At 36.5% G+C, this 15,003-nt stretch overlaps 1 protein-coding gene across 1 annotated transcript; it reads left to right on the forward strand.

Moving 5' to 3' along the window:
- The first annotated feature begins 453 nt into the window (after positions 1-453).
- LOC127453211 (transmembrane protein 176A-like) lies at positions 454-5,465 on the forward strand. Its single transcript, XM_051719456.1, has 7 exons — positions 454-683; positions 2,443-2,623; positions 3,930-4,043; positions 4,454-4,510; positions 4,605-4,799; positions 4,994-5,113; positions 5,218-5,465. Exons 2-7 carry the CDS (start codon positions 2,450-2,452, stop codon positions 5,281-5,283), a joined length of 726 nt encoding a protein of 241 aa, XP_051575416.1. The 5' UTR covers positions 454-683; positions 2,443-2,449; the 3' UTR covers positions 5,284-5,465.
- The last annotated feature ends 9,538 nt before the right edge of the window (positions 5,466-15,003 follow it).

Raw genomic sequence — 15,003 nt, forward strand, 5'->3', positions numbered from 1 at the left:
GATATAAAATATTCTACACTGTGCATTGAGGCTTAATGTTTGTTTTTACCATGTTGCTTGTCATAATGACACTAGACTAACATAACATACTTTTTTGTGAATATTCAAGAGGAAGAACATTTCCTGTTGAATTTCATCACTGACGGGAAAACAGCTCCGCCCACAACATGCGAAGGGAGAATCGATGCTTTCTGATACTTCGAATCAATTGAACCAGCTTTGCGAAATGATTCAAAATGAGTGCTCGAAACACGCACGCTGAGGATATCTGCTGGTCAAACGAAATGGAAACGTTGCTTTTGTGTTTACTGTACGTATAGGTGATATGCAGGAAATCTACCTTGTCCATCATCCCAAACTTGTTTGAATCAGTTTATGAACAATAGCATTTACAACACTGACTCGAGAACAGTTTGGTCATACATTTGATTCGACAGTTGGAATCGACTCCTTCTGGCGTCAAACGACTCACACTTCGAAACGAAACCTGTGCTGGTGATAAACAGGCTTCAAACACCTCGTCGATTTTGCTGAAACCACGTACCTTTCTCGGTTTGATTCGCTCTGAAGTCTTTCGAAATAGTGTTTTTCAAACTTTCCGAAGCGCTGTTTATTTCAGGATTGTTCTCCACTAAAAGAGTCGAACTTGATTCGTGACTGTTACATACAGAATTACACGCAAGGTGAGTCGGAGAGTGTTTTTGTTATGATCTTTGAAATATATAGGCTATTATTGGGAAAGAAGAATTCCGTGAATAAACATTGAGACCTGAATCTCGACAACTTCCTTGTAGCAGACGTAACGCTGGTAGAGTACGCACTTATTTTTTATCCAACAAACTTTAAGGCGGTGCAAGAGAGACTCTTGAAAAACAACAATCAACAAAGCTGTTTTAATAATCAGGCATGTTTAGAACTTGCTTAGCAATAAGGAATGAAATGTGATGCATTTCCATAACTATTTTGGCGATTAAAAAAAAAATAAATAAATAAATAAAAACACAAGACGGGGAAGTTGTCACAAGGCCTACTATATGTTGTTGCTATTTTAAAGCTGTTAAATCAAAAGTCCAAATGCACAAATGTTTTTTTCTTCTTTTTCTGGTAGTATGGTAGGGTCACAAAGGCACATCTTTTCTGGTCACAAATTGTATGAAGATTGAAAAACAAAATATATATATATATATTTTTATTCTTTAACGATGGAGCAACATTATTTGTTTGAAAATATATAATAACGGAAGGTTATTTGGAGGGTTATTTATTATTATTATTATTATTATTATTATTTATAAAAAAAAAAATGTAAAAAAAATAAATAAAAATAAGGCCTCCAGGGGGTTGCAGTGATAGTGTGTAAATACAGGGATATAAACAGTTATAGTGCACATTTTGTCCACTTGAGACAGCATGTTGCTTTTTTGAGTAACAAATGAAGGTGATTCTTATTGAACTACTTCAGAAAAGTGTTAACTATATCCTGTTAATTTCAAACACATTTGGCATTTCATAACATCTCAAGTATTCTATAAAAAAAAATGAATCTCCATTGTAATTGGATCAGTCAAGTTGAGCTCACTTTCAACATTTTTCATAACAAATCTGTTCGCCTCACTCAAGAAAAACAATGTGTTTTACTGGGGCTTTTGACCCCTGCAACAGTTTTTTTTTTTTTTTACCCCAAATACTATCCTTTAACTTATTGGACAGTTATTGAAAAACGTTTGATTTAATCATCTTGCACAAAACTGAAAATAACAAATAAGTATTTTGTCTCAAAATAAATGCGATAATTTCAGAATTTTTTATTAGCGACATAAATTTGCACGATTTTAAAAATGATTAAATATTAGATCAAATTACCTCAAAATCAACCTTTAGATGTTGCATGCAATGACCTCATGGATCAGGAAAATATGCAGTGCATTATAGCAAACAGGTGTTAAGGAAAGTTCTGTAGAAGTTTTTATTTAGTGTTATTTGAAAAATGTAAATAAAATGTGTCTTTTACCCTGGGGGACCTAGCCCCATTGTATGCTACAATCTCATACTTCAAAACCTAAATTAGGACATTTCTGTGAATTCTACAATCACATTGAGTTAAATAATTTAGTTTAAATAATGTATTGTAAACATATTGTAGATATTGTCAAATTGCTTTTTTAACTTGAGTTAGTAGATCATATTTCAAAAAAGGTTATTCTCATATAAGTGTCAATAAATTGCAGGCTTCCATTGTCACAACTTACCCCATGCCACTTCATGCACTGCTATGCCAATGTGTACTAAATGAACTGTATCTATTTTCTTTGGCAGTAATGGTGTAAATGTTCAATAGCTGTAGAACACCCTTCTTTCACGTCTAATTAAACTGTTGGTGAATGAGCTGTGCTTGTTTCTGCTCCAAAACCTGATCACTCGATCACTTCCGTGTGCTCACAGCTTCAGGATGTCTCTGACAATTGCTAAGGGTGAGGGGGTGACTGTCCTCACCATCAGCTCAAATCCAAAGAGCAAATGGCCCCTTCTGTGTCAGATTCTGGGTGTCCTGTGCTACAGTCCAGTGTATTCTGTATCTCGAGATATGACGGGGAAGTTGAAGAACACACAGACAGCTCTTGGGGTGAGTTAGACAATTACACTTATTATCTATTTAATATTTTCATAATGTCTTGGGATTTGAGGCTGGTTTGGATGTATTTTGGCACTTTTTCACTGCATGTTATGGTTCGACTCGACTCGACTCTGCTCGCTTTACTTTTCTGAGCTTGCTTTTCCACTGCAGTTTAGTGCCATCTCAACATGGGTGGGATTATAGGCTGATCGTCATAGTTGCGCCACCTCTACTGCCGTGACATCATCTTAAACGCGACACAAACATTACTGACCATAAACAATAACACGACCGCTAGCTGTTAGCTTCTAGCTCTTTGTGCTGCATAAAACAGTTGTTGCATGGTGATTTTACACAAGTGTAACAGTTAAATTGGCCTGGTTGTTTTAGAAGCAAGCTTTCCAGTAGCTGGTCAACTAAATAAAGTGAAGCTTTCAAACAGAATATAGAGTTAACTTAACAAAACGTTCCATCCTTCATCATGGACTCCAACAATGCCGAGTCCAGGGCACTCTATCCCACCCATTGCTCACTGGTCTGTTGCCATAGATAGCGTCCATTTGGTCGAACCACTTCCACTTTCTTCTGTTTGAACCACTTACGTTTTTTTAACTTTTCCCTACACTGTTGGTAGGTCCGGTGGTAGCAGTGTGCGGCCAACAGCTGAGACACTTCCTGAAAGACTTTTCGTTTGTGTCGTTTCGTTCGTCGCTAATGAGAGGAACGTCTGCACCTCGTTTATTGCCCACGGCGCACAGCCATTTCTTTTTACAATTCGAAAGTCACGTGAACAAATGATATTGCTGTTGCTAACTTTAAAACTAGCGGGTTGATGTCCCGTGTCGCAAATCCAATGACGCTGGTAGTGACGATTCTCTCTGACCAATCAGTGATCTGCAGGGTTTTGACGTCACATTTAGTATCGGCTCGGCTCGCTTGGAACCTCGACCGAGGTGGTACTAAAAAACGTATCAGGTAACAGGTACTATCCACAGCGGAAAACCCCAAAAAAGTGAGCAGAGTTGAGTCGAGTTGAGCTGTACCGTGCAGTGGAAAAGCCCCATTTGATAAATGTACCCTTCAAACCCAATAAAAAAAAATAATCAAAATTGGATTTTTGTAGCTTTTTGTCTATGCCTGTAAACGTTGAGGTCAGTAATGTGCAAGTGTATTTCTAAAACTTGACAACATGATCTTTTAGCATATATATGTTTAAAAAAAAAAAAAAAAAAAATGTAGTCTTTCTCTTCTGGGAAAAGGTACTAAAATATTGATTGATACCAAGTAGGAAAAACTACTGTGTCTTATTCCATAGATTGTGCAGATAATAGTTGGAGTCATCAATATCGTGGTGGGGATTTTCCTTGCAAGTGTCTGGATATTTAATGACCTTATGGACACTAAAGCTCCTATTTGGATTGGTAGTGTGGTAAGAATTATCACTCATTCTGCTCATTCTAATGTTTCTAAATCAGTTGATGTTGTGAATTGAAAGTAAATTAAATGGGCTAGTAATGATGACGAACTACATTTTTTTTCAAATATATTTCTAATACTTTAAAACAAAGCTGCTCAATACTTGGGTCAATTTGTTTTTTCAAAATGGTAATAAAAGATTATGAAAAAAATTCCATTTGATTTTATGGTGTCTTTCAGGATACCTGACAATTATTTTCACATTCGTGTTCATGTGCTGTTTGATTTGCTAGTGGTGTAGGTAATTAATTGAGATGGATGTTTTGTTTGTTTATTTTTTTTACAATAATGTGAAATCTGGTGGTTTGCATTTACACTTTAAATTTGAACAATTGACATGTATTTTGTTTGCTTTGCTTTTAGTTCCTTCTAGTTGGAATCATGTGTGTTCTCGCAGCCAAGTTTCCCAGTTCATGTCTGGTAAGTTTGCATCAAAGCCATCTTACGTTCCGATTTTTTTTGACAGTTCTGTTTTTTTTTTTTTTAAATCACCTGTTTATTTTGTTTATTACAGCTGGTCATTGCAATGATCCTGAACATTTTTAGTGCTGCACTGGCCATCACAGCTGTTGTACTTTGTTCAGTGGACCTGGCCATGGGAAGTAATCAATACTGTGAATATTATTCAGATTTTAGTTACCATGAAACACCTTCCCCTGAACAGAGGAAGGATACTGAGATGTGTCTGTACTACAAAAATCTGAATCAGGTAATGATTTTCTTGTTATTATTAGATGGTGTACTTTGCTGCATCAAATTTCTTGCAATCCAACAGTTATTGCATTTGTACTAGCTAGCTGTACCGTGCTATCAGAATACTTTAAGATTCACGTTCATTTCAGACTGGATTAGAGCTGGTGCTCATTCTGTGTTTCTAACACACTGGTCTTTTCTCACCTCTAGATGATCCTCGGAGGACTAGATATCATGTTGATTGTTTTTGCAGTCCTTCAGCTCTGTGTGACTATCAGTTTCTGCGTTTTGACTGGAAAAGCTTTATGCAAGAAGGGTGGGGATGCAAAGGTATTGTATTATCACCACAATTGCAACAAACATGCAAATTCACTCTGATCATGAAGATTTAAGAAAGCTGATCTGTGTGCCAATGCTTGTTTTTGGTTTTGCAGTCTGTGGAGGACCCACAAATTCACAAGCCACTCCTGGAAGAGGTCACTGCCAGTCCTGCATGTTAAAAAGACAAGATACAAAGCCAAGGATACATTGTTGTTAGAACATGTTTCCATATTTCTCTTAATACATACAGTCTACTACATCTGCAACACCATTATCAAGTTAAATGTTTATTCTTACTTTATTTTCTCTAAAATGTTGTTACTGCACAGTTTTTTTGGTATAAATAACTACATCACTTTGGCATGACCCTTGTCCATGTATTTTTATCCACACCTGCATACAAGTTTTCCAGTGAATTCATCTTTCACAACTGATTTTGGATAAAGCAGCTTCCTTTCATGATGTGTTAAGCAGGTTTAGCCCGGTCACTCGCCTCATTTGATGTTCTAGACATTACGTGTATATGGGACAGTGGGGTAAGATGAGCCACGATTGTATCGGAAAAGTATCTCCCTTTTAGTAATGGAAGGATACAAACATTATTTCAGAAACCAAATGACTTTCTTCTTACATTTCTTCTCTGGCTCTTTGCACAATTCTACCACCAGGTGGCATTAAGAGGTTTAAGTATCAACAAATCAGTGCCACTGAAGGAAGGAGAGGAAAATGCCAGAGGAGAAATGTAATTGCAGTGCCAAGGTAACCACACAGACGCCTTGAGCAAAAGATGATAGAACCATGACACAAGCGCATGAGGGTTCAAAACCTATGAGACTGACAAAAGGATCTCCTCCAAATTTAAAAATGCTGTTGGTCTTTCTTAGGCTGCTCTGAGGAAGCTCAAATATAACATTTTTTGATTTAGGTACACCATACAGTAATGGTTCAGTGATTAATAAATCAGGATTAAGCTGTTTGGCATATTACAGTAAAACCTCCCTGACTTTCCTCCCACGTCAGTTTGTTTCTGTGACTGGAGGATCAGAATTCTAGGCCAGGATTAAACATGGCTATTTTCAAACCATGCAGATATTAAGGTAGCTTTGGTTGCACCACAGGTATGTCTGAGGTTTTGCTTTTGTGGGATTACATTGATGGTACTGCTGAATCAGTGGGTGGGACCTTGTTCCTTATAGGATAGTCACTAAAGGATCTGAAATAGTCAACAAAAGCCAGAGCTTCAGAAAGTATTATTTTTCATTTGCTAAATTCAGGGTCTACTATCTTGAACATGATTTTAAAGGTTGGCAAGTCACTTTATCAGCATGTCAGTACAATATCATTGGCAGTATACAGTATGTTTAACATGATACACACAGGGTTGGGAGGGTTACTTTTGAAATGTATTCCACTACAGATTACAGAATACATGCTGTAAAATGTAATTTGTAACATATTCTGTTAGATTACTCAAGGTCAGTAACGTATTCTAAATACTTTGGATTACTTCTTCAGCACTGGTAGATTTTTTCACTTGTTTTGACTATAAAAACTCTGCCAGTACAGTAAGACAAAATACACGTTAAAAATACATTCTCTGAAAAACCTAAATATCTTATGCAGTGTTGTTTCAAAAAAGTGTTGTTTTAAGGATTTTTAGATATTTTTACAGGAAAACAATAAAAAAATTATCAAGAATACGATTTTTGACCTAATATCAAAGGTCTTACTAGAAAAAAAGAAATTATGATCTAATGTGAATTTTCTTGATAAAAAAAATATGATTGTGCCTGGTAACGTGCATGTAAAATGGCTAGAAAAAGCATTTTAGCTTAGCTTAAAGCTGACAATTTACACAAGGTTTATTTCTATTTCTTCTGCTCCAAACTTACTTCAAACTTACTTCTCTGTCTGCTCGTATGAATGTAACACATCATAAGAAAGTGTTTCACCGCTGTTCAAATGCACTTTGGATCGCATCATTTATATGTATAAATGTTTTCCATCTGAAAGGACTAAATATTAAATGAAATAAATGACAATAAAATGCAAAGTAATCTCTTCAGTAATCAAAATACTTTTTGAATGTAGCTGTATTCTAATTAGCAATGATTTAAATTGTAACTGTAGTGGAATACAGTTACTTATGTTTTGTATTTTAAATACGTAATTCCATTACATGTATTCCGTTACTCCCCAAACCTGGATACACAATGTAGAGCAATATAGCACAACCTTAAGTAGGTTTACTCAATAATACAAATATTAGGACACACATTTTCATCAGAATATTTTAGCAAAGTAATTGAGCACCATCTTTCCGCTAGTATAGTCCCATCGTGTAAACTTGTTGGACTCTTTTGGTGCTGCTCAACGATAATACAGGTGTGTCACATCACAGCTGTTTGTTAGTACATTTATATTGTGTATTTTAGCAAAGATGGAATGAGGCTTTGACCAGTGAGCATCCAGGACTGGAACTATTTGTTTTTATAAAATCATGAATGTACATCTGTAACTCTTAAACATGATTGTTAATGATGTCAACACCCACTTTGCACACACTACAATATTTTATTGTTTGACAAAGAACAGATTTGCATAACTCTCTGCACACTCTTCCTGTAAACCGTGTGACTTGCCGTCTATGTTAAATTCCTTTACAGCTATCTGGTACTTGCACATTTTGTGAAGTTGCGATTATACCATGCAGTTTATATGATCTGTGTGCTCTGTGTATTTATTTATTCAGCACATATGGAGTTTAAGCCATTCAGGGCATGTATCGAGAAATACAGGTGCATCTCAATAAATTAGAATGTCGTGGAAAAGTTCATTTATTTCAGTAATTCAACTCAAATTGTGAAACTCGTGTATTAAATAAATTCAGTGCACACAGACTGAAGTAGTTTAAGTCTCTGGTTCTTTTAATTGTGATGATTTTGGCTCACATTTAACAAAAACCCACCAATTCACTATCTCAAAAAATTAGAATATGGTGACATGCCAATCAGCTAATCAACTCAAAACAACTGCAAAGGTTTCCTGAGCCTTCAAAATGTTCTCTCAGTTTGGTTCACTAGGCTACACAATCATGGGGAAGACTGCTGATCTGACAGTTGTCCAGAAGACAATCATTGACACCCTTCACAAGGAGGGTAAGCCACAAACATTCATTGCCAAACAGAAAGAAAGTTGAGTGGAAGGAAAAAGTGTGGAAGAAAAAGATGCACAACCAACCGAGAGAACCGCAGCCTTATGATTGTCAAGCAAAATCAATTCAAGAATTTGGGTGAACTTCACAAGGAATGGACTGAGGCTGGGGTCAAGGCATCAAGACACAGACATGTCAAGGAATTTGGCTACAGTTGTCGTAATCCTCTTGTTAAGCCACTCCTGAACCACAGACAACGTCAGAGGCGTCTTACCTGGGCTAAGGAGAAGAAGAACTGGACTGTTGCCCAGTGGTCCAAAGTCCTCTTTTCAGATGAGAGCAAGTTTTGTATTTCATTTGGAAACCAAGGTCCTAGAGTCTGGAGGAAGGGTGGAGAAGCTCATAGCCCAAGTTGCTTGAAGTCCAGTGTTAAGTTTCCACAGTCTGTGATGATTTGGGGTGCAATGTCATCTGCTGGTGTTGGTCCATTGTGTTTTTTGAAAACCAAAGTCACTGCACCCGTTTACCAAGAAATTTTGGAGCACTTCATGCTTCCTTCTGCTGACCAGCTTTTTAAAGATGCTGATTTCATTTTCCAGCAGGATTTGGCACCTGCCCACACTGCCAAAAGCACCAAAAGTTGGTTAAATGACCATGGTGTTGGTGTGCTTGACTGGCCAGCAAACTCACCAAACCTGAACCCCATAGAGAATCTATGGGGTATTGTCAAGAGGAAAATGAGAAACAAGAGACCAAAAAATGCAGATGAGCTGAAGGCCACTGTCAAAGAAACCTAGGCTTCCATACCACCTCAGCAGTGCCACAAACTGATCACCTCCATGCCACGCCGAATTGAGGCAGTAATTAAAGCAAAAGGAGCCCCTACCAAGTATTGGGTACATATACAGTAAATGAACATACTTTCCAGAAGGCCAACAATTCACTAAAAATGTTTTTTTTCTATTGGTCTTATGATGTATTCTAATTTTTTGAGATAGTGAATTGGTGGGTTTTTGTTAAATGTGAGCCAAAATCATCACAATTAAAAGAACCAAAGACTTAAACTACTTCAGTCTGTGTGCATTGAATTTATTTAATACACGAGTTTCACAATTTGAGTTGAATTACTGAAATAAATGAACTTTTCCACGACATTCTAATTTATTGAGATGCACCTGTATGTGTTTTTGTATTTTTATAGGCCATTTTCCTTTAAGTCATCTGTGTGATTTTTACTCAGAATCTTCAAAAGATTCTCTATTTTTAGTGATATAGTCATGACGACCTTAGACACTTTCCTCTATATTTACTTTCTTAGATAAAACATTAACAGATTAGTTCTTGTTTGTGGGCCTATACTGACTTTGAACTGATAGTTCACCCAAAAAATGAAAATTCTCTCATCATTTACTCACTCTCATGCCATCCTAGATGTGTATGAGATTCTTTCTTCTGCTGTACACAAAGATTTTTAGAAGGCTTTCACATTCTTCTTCTGTTTTTGGTGATTGCATTCTTTGTGCATATCGGCACGTACTGGGCATGAGGAGAATTTATAATAAAAAAGTCTATCTGTTTCTCACACACACACACCTATAATATTGCTTTTGAAGATATAGTTTTAACTACTGGATTCGTATGGATTACTTTTATGCTGTCTTTATGTGCTTTTTGGAGCTTCCAATTTTGGTTACCATTCACTTGCATTGTGAAGACCTAAAGAGCTGAGATATTCTTCTAAAAATATTATTTTGTGTTCAGCAGAAGAAGGAAATTCATACACATCTGGGATGGCATGAGGGGGAGTAAATGAAATCTTGGGTGAACTATTCCTTTAAACTTGATATTCCTGTATAAAATGTATGAAAACCACTAACCATAATTAGTCCTTTTTGAACTAGATTTTTCTCAATTTAACGCCAAATCTGATTCATTTTCAAGCACATCCCAAGACAAGTTACCTCTAGAGTTTACTTGTTTCCAGATCTTATTAAGATGAGCCATGGGTTCTTCTGAAGGTAAACCAAGTTAACCCTCTATGTAGACTTTTTTCCTTTCTGTTTTCAGCTTGTTAGACCAGGAAGAACCTCAGCATATGGAAAATTTTCCATGTCTGCATCAAATCCTCTTTGGTTAGCTTGTGCATTGTTGGCGCCTCTCTCGTACACCCATTTACTGGTTCTTTTTCCAGATAAAATTGGTCTGAAATGAAATTATTTCAATAAAGACTGCATTAAGGATGAACTAAGGTAACATTGAGGCGATAAATGGCAGCACAATGTATTTCTGCATCTGATGCGAAACCGTCCTGGTGCACGTGATGTTTTTCTGCGTTCCTGAGGTCACCTGATGGGGCCGGCCTCAATGCGAGGCTCTGTGGCCAAATCATATTCATGGAAAAGTCATTTTGGTCTGATTAAACGAATCTCCTAAGCTATTTACAAGGAGGGTAGGTCAATGCCCCTCCCAAGGCTAAACAGATTGCAGTCAGAGAGGCACATCTTGAGCACTTCTGCACTTTCTTGGCAATTGGTTGGTCACATTTCTAGAGTATGCTACTCTGCCAATACATCTGTTTTAATCTAAAATAAAAAATTTAAGACTATTTCACTTGCAAAAGACTGGAACCTGTTGTTCAAAAATGAGATCTCTTGCCCTTGTCAATGAAGCCCTTCATTGACAGGAATATGCCCCTGTCCAATTTAATACAAGTTAGTTGAGTTAAGCTCCACCGACAGGATATTTGTAGCATAATGTTGATTTCCACAAAAATAAATAAATAAATAAATAATAATAATAATAATAATAATTTCATCTTGTCCCTTCTTTTCTTTAAAATAGCAAAAATCTGGCACTCACAATGGAAGTTAATGGGACTAATCTACAAATGTTAAAATACTCATGTTTGGAAAAAAGCCACAAGACACACAATATGCATGTTAACATCATTTTAGTGAGATAAAAATGCTTACTAAATGTTTCTGTGTAAAGTTATTGCCAATTTTACAACTTTGTTGCCATGACGTTGTAACACAGTAAACCCTGTAATTCTGAAAAATTACAATTCAGACAACTTTTACAGCTATTCATGAGTTTTAACAGAAGAATTAATGTAAGTGCTATAAAAGTTATAAGCTTCACATTTCTGCATTTAAACCCTCCAGAAATTGGCCCCTTTCACCTCCATGGTAAGTGCTCTGTGTTACCTCTTAAACTTTTGTAACCTTTTAATTTTTTTAAGAACTTCTGCCATAATTTACTCACCCTCATTGTACCAAACTATATTCTTATACATACTCTTATTTTATTTCCATGAAACACAAAAGGATACATTTAGAAGAATCTTTACGCAGCTATTTTCATGAATGTAGGACAGTTTATAGTGACCAAAAAGCCTTGAAAGAAGTCTGTACAACTTCAGTGCTATATTCCTAGTCTTCTGCAACCATACAAAACATTTGTGTGAGGGAAAGAACAAAATATATGTTGCACCAGCGTTGACGTCATTGATGTCAAACAGCACTGGTTCTTGCAATATGTTTAACACCGATCAGCCACAACATTAACACCACCTGCCTAATATTGTGTAGGTCCCCCTCGTGCTGCCAAAACAGCGCCAACCCGTATCTCAGAATAGCATTCTGAGATTATATTCTTCTCACCACAATTGTACAGAGCGGTTATCTGAGTTACCGTAGACTTTGTCAATTCGAACCAGTCTGGCCATTCTCTGTTGACCTCTCTCATCAACAAGCATTTCCGTCCACAGATCTGCCACTCACTGGATGTTTTTTTGTTTTTCATCATCCATGTGATTATCTAATCAGCCAATCGTGTGACAGCAGTGCAGTGCATAAAACCATGCAGATAGGGGTCAGGAGCTTCAGTTAATGTTCACATCAACAGTCAGAATGGGGAAAAAATATGATCTCAGTGATTTGGACCATGGCATGATTGGTGGTGCCAGATGGGTTGGTTTGAATATTTCTGTAACTGCTGATCTCCTGAGATTTTCACAAACATCATTCTCTAGAATTTACTCAGAATGGTGCCAAAAACAAAAAGCATCCAGTGAGTGGCAGTTCTGTGGACAGAAATGGCTTGCTGTTGAGAGGTCAACTGAAAATAACCAGAATGGTTCAAACTGACAAAGTCTACGGTAACTCAGATAACCACTCTGTACAATTGTGGTGAGAAGAATAGCATCTCAGAATGCTATTCTGAAATGCGGGTTGGTGCTGTTTTGGCGGCACAAGGGGGACCTACACAATATTAGGCAGGTGGTTTTAATGTTGTGGCTGATCGGTATATATATATATATACACACACTCACAACCACTTTATGAGGTACACCTACTTATTCATGCAATTATCTAATCAGCCAATTGTGTGGCAGCAGTACAATGCATAAAGTCACGCAGATACAGGTCAGGAGCTTCAGTTAATGCTCACATCATCCATCTGAATGGGGAAAAAATGTGATCTTAGTGATTTCGACCATGGCATGATTGTTGGTGTCAGATGGGCTGGTTTGAGTATTTCTGTAACTGCTGATCTGATTTTTACACACAACAGTGTCTGGAATTTACTCAGAATGGTGCCAAAACCAAAAAACATCCAGTGAGTGTGTGGCAGGGTGAGCAAGAGACAGACACAGTGGGTGTGGCATCAAGCCTCGGAGAGGCATTTATTGGAAACAATAATAAACGTAAAAGTGTCCAAAAGGGGCAATAAATTGTCCAAGGGGGAAAATATATATATATATATAGTACTGTGCAAAAGTTTGAGGCACTTGTGAAAAATGCTGCATAGTGAGGATGTCATTAAAAATAATGCCATAAACAGTTTTCATTTATCAATTAACGTCATACAAAGTCCAACATAAAAAAAGCTAAATAAATATTTGGTGTTCCAAGCTTCTTGGTGAATTCACCACAGTTCTTCTATCTATTTAAGTTTCAATTGCTTCTGTCTCTTCATGTAATACCAGACTGACTCGATGTTCAGTGGGGGTTCTGTGGGCACCATGCCATCTGGTGTAGGGCTTCCTGTTCTGTTTTATTCTATTTGCAAAATGAATATTTGGGAGTCTAAAATGTATATTTCCTATTGACCTGACATGTTCACAAATCCAAGTCAAGTCTTTGAGGTGGAGTCCAAGTCAAGTCTTAGTTTATTTTATTTATTTATTTAGGCTAATTCAATTTTGAAATATTGAAACTGACTACTTTAAGGGATTGCCTTGTTTATTTAAATTTGTCTAATAAAATACATAAGGTTTTACTTTACTCATGGAAACAATCAATAAACTATCTTTTTATTTTATTTTATTTTTTTTTTTGCATTAAAAGAGAACAGATTTTACACACAAGGAAAACTAGCTGTCCGTAAATCTTTAAAGCCCTTTATTCCATTTTGCATTTGCCCTTATGAAAATGTATTATTATATTATTATATATTAAATATAGCCTATTATAAATTTAATAGAGCTATAGTAGTACAGTCAATACAGTTAGTGTTACTATAGTAAATTCATGATAAAGGCGGTGATGTGAAAAGTATGCTAATTTATGTCTGTGCATGTCACAATATTTTCTCAGCATCAATGCTGTATTGTCGGGCCGTTTAATGTTTGCTCTCTGAGAGGTTTGCACCAGAGAATGCAATGTGCCGTGCTTCTCAATTGTCCTCACAGCGCTGTAACGTGAGATGTGAGGTTGAGAGCTCGAGACTGCTTTGTCCATTCAGAGAGACAGAGAGAGAGAGAGAGAGAGAGAGAGAGAGAGAGAGAGAGAGAGAGTTGGCCAACTCTGTAGTCACACCGGTGGGAAAAACAGTCACAAAATGACCTGATTTTGAGTCCAAGTCAAGTCTCAAGTCAATTGTTTACGAGTCCGACTTAAGAGTTTCCATCTCTGCTATTGACACACTAAAGCAGAAGATATAAATAATAATCTTAAAAGAATAGTTCACCCAAAAATTAAAATTCTCTCACACTTACGTCATCCCTGATGTGTACGACTTTCTTTTATTAGCTGAAGTCAAAGATTTTTAGAAGAATTTCTCAGCTCTTTTTGTCCATACAATGCAAGTGAATGCAGTGCCAAAATTTTGAAGCTCCAAATATCACATAAATCAGCGTAAAGCAGCCTAATCCACAAGACCCCAGTGGTTAAATCAATGTCTCAGAAGTGATATGAGGGTGAGAAACATCAATATTTAAGTCCTTTTGTTTTTTACTATAAATTCTCCTCCCTGCTAAGTCAATCTCAGTCATTTTCATTTTTGGGTGAGCTATGTTGAGAAATGTTTTGTGAAACATCTTATGTGCCTAAGACACACACACACACACACACACACACACACACACACACACAAAGTTATCAGTTTCTCTGGATTTACTATTTATAGGTATTTGTTTGAGTAAAATGAACATTTTTGTTTTATTCTATAAAGTACTGACAACATTTCTCCCAAATTCCAAATAAAAATATTGTCATTTAGAGCATTTATTTGCAGAAAATGACAACTGGTCAAAACAACAAAAAAGATGCAGTGTTTTCAGACCTCGAATAATGCAAAGAAAACAAGTTCATATTCATTTTTAAACAACACAATACTAATGTTTTAACTTAGGAAGAGTCCAGAAATTAATATTTGTTGGAATAACCCTGATTTTCAATCACAGCTTCCATGCGTCTTGGCATGCTCTCTACCAGTCTTTCACATTGTTGGGTGAGTTTAT

Source organism: Myxocyprinus asiaticus, chromosome 15 (assembly GCF_019703515.2).
Source record: "Myxocyprinus asiaticus isolate MX2 ecotype Aquarium Trade chromosome 15, UBuf_Myxa_2, whole genome shotgun sequence".
In the NCBI taxonomy this organism is placed as follows: Eukaryota; Metazoa; Chordata; class Actinopteri; order Cypriniformes; family Catostomidae; genus Myxocyprinus; species Myxocyprinus asiaticus.

Coding starts and splice junctions, on each gene's coding strand:
- LOC127453211 (XM_051719456.1), top strand. CDS start 2,450: ATGTCTCTGACAATTGCTAAGGGTGAGGGGGTGACTGTCCTCACCATC. Junction 2,624..3,929: donor ACACACAGACAGCTCTTGGG/GTGAGTTAGACA, acceptor CTTATTCCATAG/ATTGTGCAGATAATAGTTGG. Junction 4,800..4,993: donor ACTACAAAAATCTGAATCAG/GTAATGATTTTC, acceptor TCTCACCTCTAG/ATGATCCTCGGAGGACTAGA.